Below are 13,641 nucleotides of genomic sequence, written 5' to 3' on the forward strand. Positions count from 1 at the left end.
AATGTGATAACTTGATGTTGCTTTCTATAATTGTTTAATGAATCATTAAATAAAAAATGAAATTTTTGGTCTAGAATTTTGGGAAGTTACATGTACATTTTGATTCCATCATGGCAAGTAATAACCGATAAGTCATTCAGTTCCATCAAACCAAACAAACAAATAGATGCTAATTGTTTTTCTTTCTTAATAAAAACATATAACATAGGGAATAAAATGAAAAAGACTCACTTGATCCATAGTTAACTCAATCTTGAAAACAATCCTTATTCTTTAAAAACACTCGCAAAGTGGATACTAGACAGTTACAACTAAAATTATAGCTGCAATGACCTTAAAAAAACAAATAAAAATCCTTTCACATTACAAAATATTGTTTTGAACCCTCAACTGCAAGATAACGAAATTCAAAAATCCAATTGATCTAATTGGAATGAAATGATGCACTTTGTGTATAAACCAAATTTAACCATCCTATTCCCAAAAATAATCATACTGTGTGATTGCGGGTGGATAAAACCAGCTTGAAGAATATTATTGAAAATGGAAATTCTCAAAAAGACTCATATGATTTTAGAGTAAGCAAGATTTTCTATTAAATCTTATAAAACCAAAAAACGTTATACTCTTTTAGATCAAGATGAAGAAACCTTCAAATGCAAATTAGCAATCCAAGTTTCTTATGTATTTCATAGTTCTATAAACAAGCATATTTACAATAGCTTACCACATAACTTGAAGACCTTTTTGACTATAAACTATAAACCTAGATCGAATTAGCCACAACTATATCAATTGTAAGATGACAAGTCTTTAAAAAAAACTTCATTTTGCAATATGGATTGAATCGGACATTTCATCAAACACGTGGCATGTAAAACGAAATAGACTTTCAGGTAATAAGAAATTCTTTGAATAGAACCACAAATACACTCTATTTCGATTAGTTGTAAGCACCGACGATGGGAATTCGAGGATTGATATCAGCAACTGAAACGGGTGCAACCACACACAAGAACCGGAAACTCAATATCCATAACCGGAAAAAAGGTTCAAAGTCAAACCTGGTAATCATATAATCTTCTGATTCGATAGTTAGAATACGATGCCAGTGGGTGGAATCGAAGAAAGATATTGTCGATCGATCCAGGTGGTACAGAAGATGACTAACGTTAGCGATTCGTGATCGCTGGAGCATGGGCGGTGGAGCAATCGACTTTGATGGACAAAGCCTTACTCTTGAGCTTCCCTTTGAGATCAAGAATCAGTTTGTGGTATGAAGGGGGCTTCCGTAGGGTAAGGATTAATCCAGTTACATGAAGCGGTGGAGGAGAGAAGGCGTATTCAGGTATATCATTTGTTGTCGGTTTGTAATTGGAAGCAGTGGGAGGTAGGAGTTGGGAGCTGAACATAACACGTAGCAATCCACCTAGCAGTTTTATATGGTAAGTCTGACCAAAAGGAAACACAATAAAGAAAAATCGAAAAAAAAAAAAAAATTCACCAATGATAGAAAAGAACTGTTCACAAAGGTACTTGTTTTTAATATATTATATAATGACTTACAAATCTTTGTATTTCCTACTTATTAATAAAAGTAACATAGGTTATAAACTTTGAATATGTAAAGAGGAATAAAAGTAACATAGGTTATAAACTTTGATTATGTAAAGAGGTGTTTGGGATTGCTTAGTTTATTACGGCTTCACACCATTCATAAGATAGTTGTAGTTGGTTGAATACGACAAATCAAAAAATCGATTTGAATAAAAGGTTTTTGATAAATAAAATAGCTAATTAGGTGGGAAAACAAAATATTAATTTTTCTATTGTATTGTTGGATGAACTTTAAGAACTGATAAATCGAAGATAAAAAAATACTTTAAATCAACTCGTTTTAGTCTATTTGACAACTTCAACAATACTTTAGGCATATAGTAGACCTTTTCATGCTAAAAAAACTTCCAACCAAAACTGGGTAGTCAAAAAATTCTAAGAACAATAATGATGCAATCAGAAAAAAGTTTATAGTCTTTGGAAATTACTTAAGATGAGAAAACTTGTTGAAATGAAAGCTAAGGACGATGGATTATTTATATTACTAGGCAAACTTAAAACTAATATTGTTTTAATTCCTCAATTCAGTTAAAACTTCTATTTTTATTTTCTATATGTAAAAATATATTTAGTCAACGATAACGTTCAAGATAAGGTCATAATATCATTCGAGAGTATGTAAGAATTGAGAAATTTGTTATAACATTGCAAAGATGATATGAGATGTAAAAAACTTCACTTAAATATAAACAATTGGAGAACTGTATTTAATATTTAAATTAATATAATTAAATGTATTACATATTTGTTTTACTATATTAAATCAATATTCTACGTATCATTTTATATTTTTCAGCTAACTTTTACTTTTTATCAACCAGCAATTAGCTGGTAGTCTGCAAATACATCCTTAAAATAATATTCTTTCAAATTTGAGAAAGAAAAAGACTAGTTGGGAAATGATTTCTTAAAAAAACTTGGACCAAAACTGGTTTTTTACCTTTCTTTTTTTAAAACCAAACCACACTGTACTTCAGAAAATCTGCTAAATTATAGCATTATCCCTTGTAGAAAATCTATCTAATTATAGCACTCAAAATTCATTGCTATGATTTAAAAGATTTTTCAAAGTAAAATGTTTTGATATTAAAAAAAAAGTAGGATCTTATAATAAAGAAATTGATGAAAGTACATTGTTATTTCTCGCAATTAGCCTAGACAACGCATATAATTGTAGAACATCTTTAATACTAAACAAATTAAGAACAACGTTTATGCATTTAGGTACATTTCTATCTTTACAGCAGAACAACATAACATCAAAGACATAGATATTGTTTGTAACCTTAATTTTTCAGAATAAATAACTGCTGATAACTCCTTCATACTTCCTCTTGCATAATAAGAGAGAATTCTTCATACAATAAATTAATCCAACAATGCAGCAGTTATCAGAATGCCTGCAATGAAATTAAAGATTTAAATTTTTTGGTTTAAAAGCATATCGTCTTTAAATCTTTCTTTTCAGGAAAATAGATTCATCACTGTTTACCTGCAAATTTAGGAACGTTGTTTGTTAATTTACATTATCATCATAGAAGCCCTAATTATTCAGATTTCAATAGTTTCAATAATTCATATTAAATTTGAGATCATAAACAAAAAGCAAACATACAATGAACAAACAGAAAGTTTAATATAGCAATCAGATGTACCTTTCAAGAAGACGAATGTTTTTTTCCTACGCATTGAGGAACTTCATCAAAGTTCTTGGAAGGATACTTAGCAGTCACCATCCCAACCTCAAACACCAAATCATCACCGTTAATTTTAATTCCGGTAATTCCCCACCACTGGAAGAAAGCCTTAACCCTAATTCCATTGAGTTCCGAAATCCGGTTCTGAACTAACTTACCAGTGACTTTCTTCGAGTAGGTAGCGAGGTAGTTATCAGGTGGAAGGATGAGGCGGCAAGGGTAGCCTAGGTTGACGGAGAACTCGCCGGAAGTATGGTTCAGGTCATAGGAAAGGACATCGGTGGGGAGTAGTCCGATCGGAAAACCATGGTGGGTAAGTACAGAGTGAGCGGTTAGTGGGGTGGATGATAATGAAGAAGAAGAATTGTCAGGGTTAGGGGTTGAAGAGGATATGGAGATGAAGAGGGTTAGATGGAACATGAAGAAGAAGAAGAAGAAGAGAGATTTGGCCATGGCGTTTGCGAGTTGAATCGGTGATTTGGGGAGAGAGAAACGATAACGATAAAGGTAGATATTTGGGTGTTGGTTTTGATGAAATCGAAGAGATGATTTTGGTGTGACATGTGCGCCTTTGACCAAGCTTTTTGCTAAGTTATGATTATAAACTTTTTACTCTTTAGATCATTAGCTCGGAGGAGTGCTGCCATTATAACCGTATTTTTTTTTATGCTATGTAGATGTCATGTAACAACCCGAAATCCAAGTTAGTTTTATAACCCTTCTATTAGTTAGTCCCTAAAAGTGAAAGATGCAGTGGGTGAGTACGCTGGGCGTACTAGGGGTACGCTGCGCGTACTCGCGCGCTTAATTTGTACGCGGGTCATCCGGGTATGCTAGGCATACCCAAGGTTACGCCGGGCGCAACCGACCCAGATGCAAAACCCTAATTTGTGGCCTTGCTCTATAAAAGGAACATGTAGCACTTTGCCCTAGCCACCATACACCCTTGAGATAGCCCTTGAAGAGCTGAGATTTGTGCTTTAGCTGGTGTGTGAGTTTTTGAGCTTGAAGTTGTCTTTTCAAGGTGAAGAAGGAGAAGAAGGAGCCATTGTTGGAGCTAGAGGTTGAACAACAAGTGTAGATCCGAGCTCTATAGTGGTTGGAGATCCTTCCTGAGGTAAAAAGCTCAAAGCTTTCCTTATTCTTTATAAGTTTTGCTTGTTGGACCATTTTTAGGGTTTTTGGTTCAAAGTTGGAGACTTTTTGTGCAAAGAGTCTCCATAAGCTTAGATCTGACCTTTTCTAGTGTAATATGTGTTGAGGAGTCATAAAAATCGAGTCTTGGACGTGGATCTTGTGGCATGCATGAGTTATAGTCTCATTATGGAAAGAGGAAAGGTGTTTTGAGCACAAAGTGACCTTTACAGCCATGCAAAGGCTTAAAGTTTCCAACTTTATGGTTTAAGACATATTAGAAGAGTCAGATCTGAAGTTTGGACGCAAGTCTTAACCGTTTAAGACCTGAATGGGCTGGACAAGGAAACTGGGCATTACGCCGGGCGTAATCCTAGTATGCGTCGCGTAAGGGGTTGCGTACCCCGTTTCTGGAATGCAAGAGTACGCCCCGCGTACAGGAGCTGGTACGCCCCGCGTACTGCTTGCTGTTGACTTTTAGGGTTTTAGTCAACATGTGGACTATTGGGTCAGGGAGGGGTAAAATGGTCTTTTACCCTTCTGTGGAATTTTAGAAGGAATATAGTACAGCCTTGCGAGCCGTTAATGATTTAGAATGATTAATTGATGTGATTAGGCGAGGCTAGGTCGAGGTTACGAGATTCGGAAATATCGAGCACGTGAAACTTAGACATCATACGAGGTGAGCCTTCTCACTATACTGTACCTGGAAGGGTACTTATGTGTGACCGGAAGGTCTGGTATGCTATAAGATATATACATTGTATGTTAAGTTGCCTATTTTGTATGCGTTATGTATGATATGCTTGATATGGGCCGGAAGGCATTATGATGTAGAGCGGAAGATCAGGGAGTTATGGACCGGAAGGTCGACACGGGTAAAACCAGAAGGTTTACCGGGTTGGGACGGAAGTACCCTGAGACACATGGACCGGAAGGTCATGGCCTGGAAGGGCGTATGTGTGTAAGTGGTATATTTGGGAACTCACTAAACATTTATGCTTACAGTTGTTGTGTTATGTGTTTCAGGTACTAGCGAGGACCGTGGGAAGGCGCCAGCATGACTCGTACACACACACACATGCGGATTTGGATATAATTGATCTTGGGATTTGATATGTTTTGTACTATGATTATGATACATTGGATTTTATGGTTTGGTTTGGAACAATTTATGTTTTTAAGAAATGAAAAATTGTTTTGAAAAATTACGTTGTTACAAGTTGGTATCAGAGTCTTGGTTTGAGGGACTCGGATGCACCTTTGGGCGTATCTAAACTCAAACTGAGGATTTGAGAAATTTTCAACAATAAAACTAAATTTTCTAAAGGAGTAAGGAGTTTTGAAACAATCAGAGCAGAGCAGTGTGTACGGTCAGCCAGCGCCCTAACGGTGAATCCCCAGAATACCCTTACATTATATGTTATGAGATATGTTATGTTATGTTATGCATGCTAGAGTAGGCTAGGTATTCATATTAGGACTAGAGTGGCCTGATTTGTGATGTCTTAGCCTAGGAGAATCTTGCTGCTATGAGATGCCTTGAGAGCGAGTAGCTCGCCACTGCATAGAGAGAGTAGAGTACTCGCGATCCGGGATCCACGGAGGAGGACTTAGGGTGAATGCTGATGTGGTGTGGTCAGTAGTATAGGGCCCGTACTACTGAAGACACCAGATCAGTAAGCAGCCCAGGTAAGAATCCTTTGGGTATTGGAGGACGAGTAGGGTTGCGATATCGAGTGCGAGTATGCTCGATCGAGTCTCTGACTTTTATGTCGTATTTCAGAGGCATCATGGTTGGGACACGACACACACCCGAGAGCAGTGGGGTCAATGACGAGGAGATCCATCGATTGATTCATGAGGAGGTGGCTGCTGCCATCCGGGCTGAGATTCCAGAAATGTTTGGGGAGATCAAGAACACACTGATTGAGACCTTTGATGAGCGGTATGCAGCGGTGAATGAGGCTGCAGCTACCGCAGCTATTGCGGCTGCTAGACCTCAGGGAGGTGACTCGTTGTTGTTTCGGGGGGTTCAACAACACGAAGCCACCAGAGTTCGATGGGACACAGGACCCGATTGCGGTGATGAGGTGGATCTTAGACATTGAGGGATGTTTCTATACGTGTTCTTGTCCGGAACACTTGAGGGTGCGGTTCGCTTTGAACCAGCTTCGCTTAGGAGCGAAGGATTGGTGGAAGTTCATGACGGCAAGCTTCACTCTGGCTGAGATTTCTGAGGTGACCTGGGAGAGGTTCACCGCCATGTTCAGGGATGAGTATGTTCCCCCGGTGGAGAGGGAACGTTTGGTTCAGGAGTTCTTGACCCTAAAGCAGGGTAATGATTCGATTACTGTGGTTACCCGGAATTTTAATGAGAGGGCGATGTTCTGCCCTGAGCAGGTGTCTATTGAGCAAGCACGGATGAGCTGGTATTTGGGTATTTTGAGGAGGGACATTCGAGAATTCGTGTCGAACTCGACGTACCGTACCTTTGCTAAGCTTCAGGCAAATGCCCGGAAGCGGGAGATCGAGTTAGAGAATCAGGCCAGGGAGGAGGCCGAGTCCCAGAGGATGGATCGGCGGCCGACTCAGTCTCAGCCGACAGCCAAGCGGGCCAAGCCCGCTGATTCGAGGACTTGAGGCCAGAAGGGCTGCATTTGCGGGAAGTGCGGAAAAAGTCATGAGGGAGTTTGTCGATCGGGTGCTTGCTACAAATGTGGCAAGGAGGGACATATCGCCAAGGATTTCCCCAAAGGATTCATGGTTTGCTTTCATTGCAACCAGACTGGCCATCGGAAGGCCGAGTGTCTGCAGTTGCATCAGGGGACAACGCATGGATCTGCACCTGCTGCTAGGGTTACCGAGGTTCGATCGGTGAAGGCTGAGTCTCCGAAGGCTCGTGGGAGAGCTTTCCAGTTGACAACGGAGGAGGTCCGCACAGTACCCGACGTTGTGACCGGTATGTATTCTTCTCTCTACTTATTTAATTCTGAGATATTATACTTATATTATGTTATGTGTAGGTACTTTTCTTGTGAATTTTGTGCCTGCCTTAGTGTTATTTGACTCGGGAGCGAGTCGGTCTTTTGTATCGTTAGCCTTCAGTCATCATATCAATATTTGTCGAGAGGCCATGAGTCGACCTTTGCGAGTTTCTATAGCTAACGAGCGAGCAGTGTATGCCACAAATGTGATTAGAGGATGTATCTTTGAGATCTTCGGTGTGGAGTTCCCGATAGATCTGGTCCCGATTGCGATGGGGGACGTGTGTGTCATAGTGGGCATGGATTGGTTGAGCCGATTTGGAGCTGTTATAGATTGCGAGCGTCAGTTGGTGACGATACGAGATCCGAGTGAGGGAGTACTTACAGTGTACGGTGAGGGCACCCGTCCTGAGTCAGCATTTTGTTCGGCTGCCATGGCGAGGCAGAGTTTACAGCAGGGCTGTATGGGATTTGTGGCTTATGTGATGGACGCACGAGTGGCCGATGGGAGGCCAAGTTCGTTTGATGAGGTCCCAATTGTGCGGGGGTTCCCTGACGTTTTCCCCGAGGATTTGCTGGGAGTGCCTCCCAAGAGGCTGGTGGAGTTTCGTATCGACTTGGTGCCCGGGGCGGCACCTATTACGAAGGCACCCTATCGCCTTGCGCCGTCTGAGATGCAGGAGTTATCCTCGCAGCTTCAGGAGCTGTTGGGAAAGGGGTTTATTAGACCAAGTAGCTCACCTTGGGGAGTGCCGATCCTTTTTGTCAAGAAGAATGATGGTTCACACCGGATGTGTATTGATTACCGAGAGTTGAACAAGCTGACGGTCAAGAACCGTTATCCGTTGCCGAGGATCGACGATTTGTTCGATCAGTTGCAGGGAGCGTCTTGGTTCTCCAAGATAGACTTGAGGTCGGGTAATCATCAGATGAGGGTTCGGGATGAAGATATCTAGAAGACAGCGTTCAGAACTCGTTATGGGTATTACGAGTTCGTGGTGATGCCATTTGGGCTCACCAATGCACCAGTCGCGTTCATGGATTTCATGAACAGAGTGTGCAGACCGATGTTGGATCGATCAGTGATTGTTTTCATCGATGACATATTGGTATATTCAAAATCCAGAGAACAGCATGAGGAGCATTTGAGGGGAATCCTCAGAGTTCTGAGATCGGAGAGGCTTTACGCCAAATTCTCCAAGTGTGATTTTTGGTTGCGGGAGGTCCAGTTCCTAGGGCATCTCGTTAACCAGCAGGGGATATTGGTCGATCCAGCCAAGATTGAGGCTGTGATGAGTTGGGAAGTGTCGAGGTCACCTTCTGAGATCAGGAGTTTCTTAGGGTTGGCAGGCTACTATCGGAGATTTATTAGGGATTTCTCCAAGATCGCGTGCCACTCACCAAGTTGACCCGGAAGGGTGTTGCATTTTCTTGGGGTCCGAAGCAGCAGACCTCGTTCGAGACACTTCGCCAAAAATTATGCGAAGCCCCAGTGTTAGCCCTCCCGGAAGGGATGGACGATTTCATGGTATATTGCGATGCATCGATATCCGGATTGGGGGCGGTGCTTATGCAGAGGGGGCATGTGATAGCATATGCATCGAGGCAGCTTAAGCCTCATGAGTCGAGGTATCCTACTCATGATCTGGAATTGGGAGCGGTAGTGTTCGCCCTCAAGATCTGGCGTCACTATTTGTATGGGGTTCGGTGTACGATATACACGGACCACAAGAGATTGAAGTATTTGATGGATCAGCCCAACCTGAATATGCGTCAGAGGAGATGGTTGGATGTAGTAAAGGATTATGATCGTGAGATCCTATACCATCCGGGCAAGGCTAATGTGGTAGCCGATGCCCTTAGCCGTAGGGCGGAGGGCGCCCCGATTCGAGATATTTGCATGAGATTGACAGTTATGACTCCGGTATGGGACGCCATCCGAGGGGCTCAGGCGGAGGCTGTGAGACCGGAGAACCGCAAGAGAAAGCGAGTGATCGGGCAGGTATCGGAATTTGTTATCGATATTCGAGGACTTATGACCTTCCAGGGTCGGGTTTGGGTACCGTTTGTGGGCGGAACGCATACCGTCTTGATGGAAGAGGCGCATAAATCGAAGTTCTCGATCCACCCCGGGGCCACTAAGATGTTTTTGGACCTGAAGAAGGAGTATTGGTGGCCCTGTATGAAGAGGGATGTTGCATGGTTCGTGGAGAGGTGCTTGACCTGTCGCAAGGTTAAGGCCGAGCACCAACGCCCGCATGGTAAGTTACAGCCGTTAGAGATTCCCGAGTGGAAGTGGGAACAGATCACCATGGATTTTATCACCAAATTGCCGAGGACGGCCAAGGGTGTCGATGCGATTTGGGTGATTGTGGACCGGTTGACGAAAAATGCTCATTTCCTTGCTATCAGTGAGAGCTCTTCTACTGAAAAGTTAGCAGAGTTATACGTGAGGGAGGTGGTATCGCGGCATGGAGTTCCGATCTCGATTTTTTCAGACCGAGATGTGCGTTTTACTTCCAAATTTTGGAAGAAGTTTCACGAGGAGTTGGGTACGAGGCTGCATTTCAGTACCGCATACCACCCACAGACCGACAGGTAGAGTGAGCGGACGATCCAGACACTCGAGGACATGCTTCGGGCATGTGTATTGGATTTCGGCGGAAGTTGGGACACGTATTTACCCTTGGCTGAGTTTTCCTGTAACAATAGCCATCACTCGAGCATTGGTATGCCACCTTTTGAGTTGTTGTATGGGAGGAGGTGTGGTACCCCCATTTGCTGGGGTGAGGTAGGGCAGCGTGTGATGGGTAGTACAGAGATAGTGCTTCAGACGTCAGAGAAGATACAGCAGGTCCGGCAGAGGTTATTGACCGCTCAGAGTCGCCAGAAAAGTTACGTGGATAGGCGACGGTCCGAACTCGAATCTCAGGTCGGCGATTTAGTGCTCCTGAAGGTATCTCCTTGGAAATGAGTGATCCGATTCAGGAAGAGGGGCAAGCTGGGACCCCGGTATATTGGGCCGTTTAGAGTGATCGTGAGGGTGGGCAAGGTAGCATATCGCTTGGAGCTACCTGCGGAGTTGGACCAGATTCATGATACCTTCCACGTATCGCAGCTGAGGAAGTGTATTGCCGACGAGTCGGCAATAGTGCCGTTAGAGGATATCCAGGTGGACGCGAGTCTGAATTATGCTGAGAAGCCGATCGCAATCTTGGATCGGAGGATCAAGGTTCTGAGGAACAAGGAAGTGCCCCTGGTTCAGGTCCAGTGGAAACATCGGAAAGGGTCCGAGCTGACTTGGGAGCCGGAGTCGGAGATGCGGGAGTAGCATCCGGAGTTGTTCACAGCATGAGACTTCGAGGGCGAAGTCTGGTTCTAGTGGGGGAGAATTGTAACAACCCGAAATCTAGGTTAGCTTTATAACCCTTCTATTTTGGAGAATTGGCTAGTTAGTCCCTTAAAGAGAAAGATGCAGTGGGTGAGTACGCTGTGCGTACTGGGGGTACCCCGCGCGCGTACTCGCGCGCTTAATTTGTATGCGGGTCATCCGAGTACCCTGGGCGTACCCAAGGTTACGCCGGGCGTAACCGGCCCATATGCAAAACCCTAATTTGTGGCCTTGCTCTATAAAAGGAACATGTAGGCCTTTTCCCTAGCCACCATACACCCTTGAGAGAGCCCTTGAAGAGCTGAGATTCGTGCTTTAGCTGGTGTGTGAGTTTTTGAGCATGAAGTTGTCTTTTCAAGGTGAAGAAGGAGAAGAAGGAGCCATTGTTGGAGCTAGAGGTTGAACAACAAGTGTAGATCCGAGCTCTATAGTGGTTGGAGATCCTTCCTAAGGTAAAAAGCTCAAAGCTTTCCTTGTTCTTTATAAGTTTTGCTTGTTGGACCATTTTTAGGGTTTTTGGTTCAAAGTTGGAGACTTTTTGTGCAAAGAGTCTCCATAAGCTTAGATCTGAGCTTTTCTAGTGTAATATGTGTTGAGGAGTCATAAAAATCGAGTCTTGGACGTGGATCTTGTGGCATGCATGAGTTATAGTCTCATTATGGAAAGAGGAAAGGTGTTTTGAGCACAAAGTGACCTTTACAGCCATGCAAAGGCTTAAAGTTTCCAACTTTATGGTTTAAGACATATTAGAAGAGTCAGATCTGAAGTTTGGACGCAAGTCTTAACCGTTTAAGACCTGAATGGGCTAAACAAGGAAACTGGGCATTACGCCGGGCGTAATCCCAGTATGCGCCGCGTAAGGGGTTGCGTACCCTGTTTCTGGAATGCAAGAGTACGCCCCGCGTACTGCTTGCTGTTGACTTTTAGGGTTTTAGTCAACATGTGGACTATTGGGTCAGGGAGGGGTAAAATGGTCTTTTACCCTTCTGTGGAATTTTAGAAGGAATATAGTATAGCCTTGCGAGCCGTTAATGATTTAGAATGATTAATTGATGTGATTAGGCGAGGCTAGGTCGAGGTTACGAGATGCAGAAATATCGAGCACGTGAGACTTAGACATCATACGAGGTAAGTCTTCTCACTATATTGTACCTGGAAGGGTACCTATGTGTGACCGGAAGGTCTGGTATGCTATAAGATATATGCATTGTATGTTAAGTTGCCTATTTTGTATGCGTTATGTATGCTATGCTTGATATGGTCCGGAAGACATTATGTTAAGGGCCGGAAGGCATTATGATGTAGACCGGAAGATCAGGGAGTTATGGACCGGAAGGTCGACACGGGTAAAACCGGAAGGTTTACCGGGTTGGGACGGAAGTCCCCTGAGACACATGGACCGGAAGGTCATGGCCTGGAAGGGCGTATGTGTGTAAGTGGTATATTTGGGAACTCAATAAGCATTTATGCTTACAGTTGTTATGTTATGTGTTTCAGGTACTAGCGAGGACCGTGGGAAGGCGTCGACATGACTCGTACACACACACGCAGACGGATTTGGATATAATTGATCTTGGGATTTGATATGTTTTGTACTATGATTATGATACATTGGATTTTATGGTTTGGTTTTGGAACAATTTATGATTTTAAGAAATGAAAAATTGTTTTGAAAAATTACGTTGTTACATGCCAACTCATATTTTTTCTCATTTTATAAATTTGAAACCACAAGGTGGGAGTAGGAAAACGGTTAGGAGAGAAAAAAGAAAAAAATGATTGGTTGAGAAAAGAGACAGAGCAAGTAAAAGAGGAGAGAGAGAGAGAGAGAGAGAAATGAGAATGCACCCATAGAAGGCTGCAGTGCGGCCTAGACCGCACCTGGACCTCACCTAAAGGGCGGTGTGTGTGATGATGTGGCGAGTAGAGTGCGGTCTAAACCGTACACACCCCTCCGGTCTTATAAGAAAATTACGTTTTGTTTAATTGGATTGAGATGTAAAATCTTGATTAAACATCATTTTTTTTAAAATTTATTTTAATATATTTGATTTTTTACATTGGCCATTCATACGAACAAAATTGTTTTCATAAGAGAAAAGGTGTATTTGGTATATTTGTAATGTTTGTATTTATCCATTTTTGAAAGGGACGATCCTAAATTGTTATCTTTATCATGAGTATGTTTAAGAATCTTATTAAAGTGATATTGTTAATTAACATATGATATTAATGGTTCACACTAACAACTTGATACAACTCATCATTTATTAGAAATTGGTTTTAATAAATATTCAATAAACTTTTATAATTAAATTGAAAATTATTTATTTTTAGGAAATAATAATTTTCATTAGCAAGTAACATTATATATAATTCATATGGTATGAATTAATAAGTCATGCACAACATTTTGGATTGGATAAATTCTTTTGTCTTTTACCAAAAAGTTAAAGTTTATATTTTATAAACTTGGTTTATAAAATATAAAGCTTTTGTTTTCTTCCTTTTATTATTTTAATAAAATAAGAGTCAAAAGACAAGAATATGGCTTTCATGTTTGTTTAATCAAAAGTAATAAGAAGCATGAGAGACATGTAAGCTTTAGGGACATGCTTGTCTAAAGTGAAAGAACCTAATGGTTAAAGACTTCACTTTAAGACAATATAAATATGAGGCTTACACTCTTGAATTGGGTGCTTCATTATTGCTTCCCAAAACCGTAACCTCCTTAGAGAAGGTTACTCTCTCTCTTTTCTCCATCTCTTCTTGAAGATTACCTGTATTTTCATGCCCTCTTTAAGTTCATATTGGT

General features: G+C 41.8%; 1 protein-coding gene across 3 annotated transcripts; it reads right to left on the bottom strand.

The window, feature by feature from the left end:
* Positions 1-2,785: 2,785 nt before the first annotated feature.
* On the bottom strand, positions 2,786-3,891 carry LOC111911606 (uncharacterized). Of its 3 annotated transcripts, XR_006187677.2 has the most exons (3): positions 3,273-3,891; positions 3,110-3,160; positions 2,786-3,017 (listed from the first exon to the last, which is right to left on the bottom strand). XR_006187677.2 is itself a non-coding variant. In XM_042898746.2 (2 exons), the coding sequence occupies exon 1, from the start codon at positions 3,765-3,767 to the stop codon at positions 3,276-3,278; it is 492 nt and encodes a 163-aa protein (XP_042754680.1). In that variant the 5' UTR covers positions 3,768-3,891; the 3' UTR covers positions 2,786-3,109; positions 3,273-3,275. The 3 variants fall into 3 exon arrangements, 2 of the variants coding, with proteins under 2 accessions (XP_042754680.1, XP_042754679.1); XM_042898746.2 differs by lacking the exon at positions 3,110-3,160 and having other exon boundaries at positions 2,786-3,109; XM_042898745.2 differs by lacking the exon at positions 3,110-3,160 and having other exon boundaries at positions 3,273-3,890.
* Positions 3,892-13,641: the final 9,750 nt, after the last annotated feature.

Source organism: Lactuca sativa, chromosome 5, assembly GCF_002870075.4.
Source record: "Lactuca sativa cultivar Salinas chromosome 5, Lsat_Salinas_v11, whole genome shotgun sequence".
NCBI lineage: Eukaryota > Viridiplantae > Streptophyta > Magnoliopsida > Asterales > Asteraceae > Lactuca > Lactuca sativa.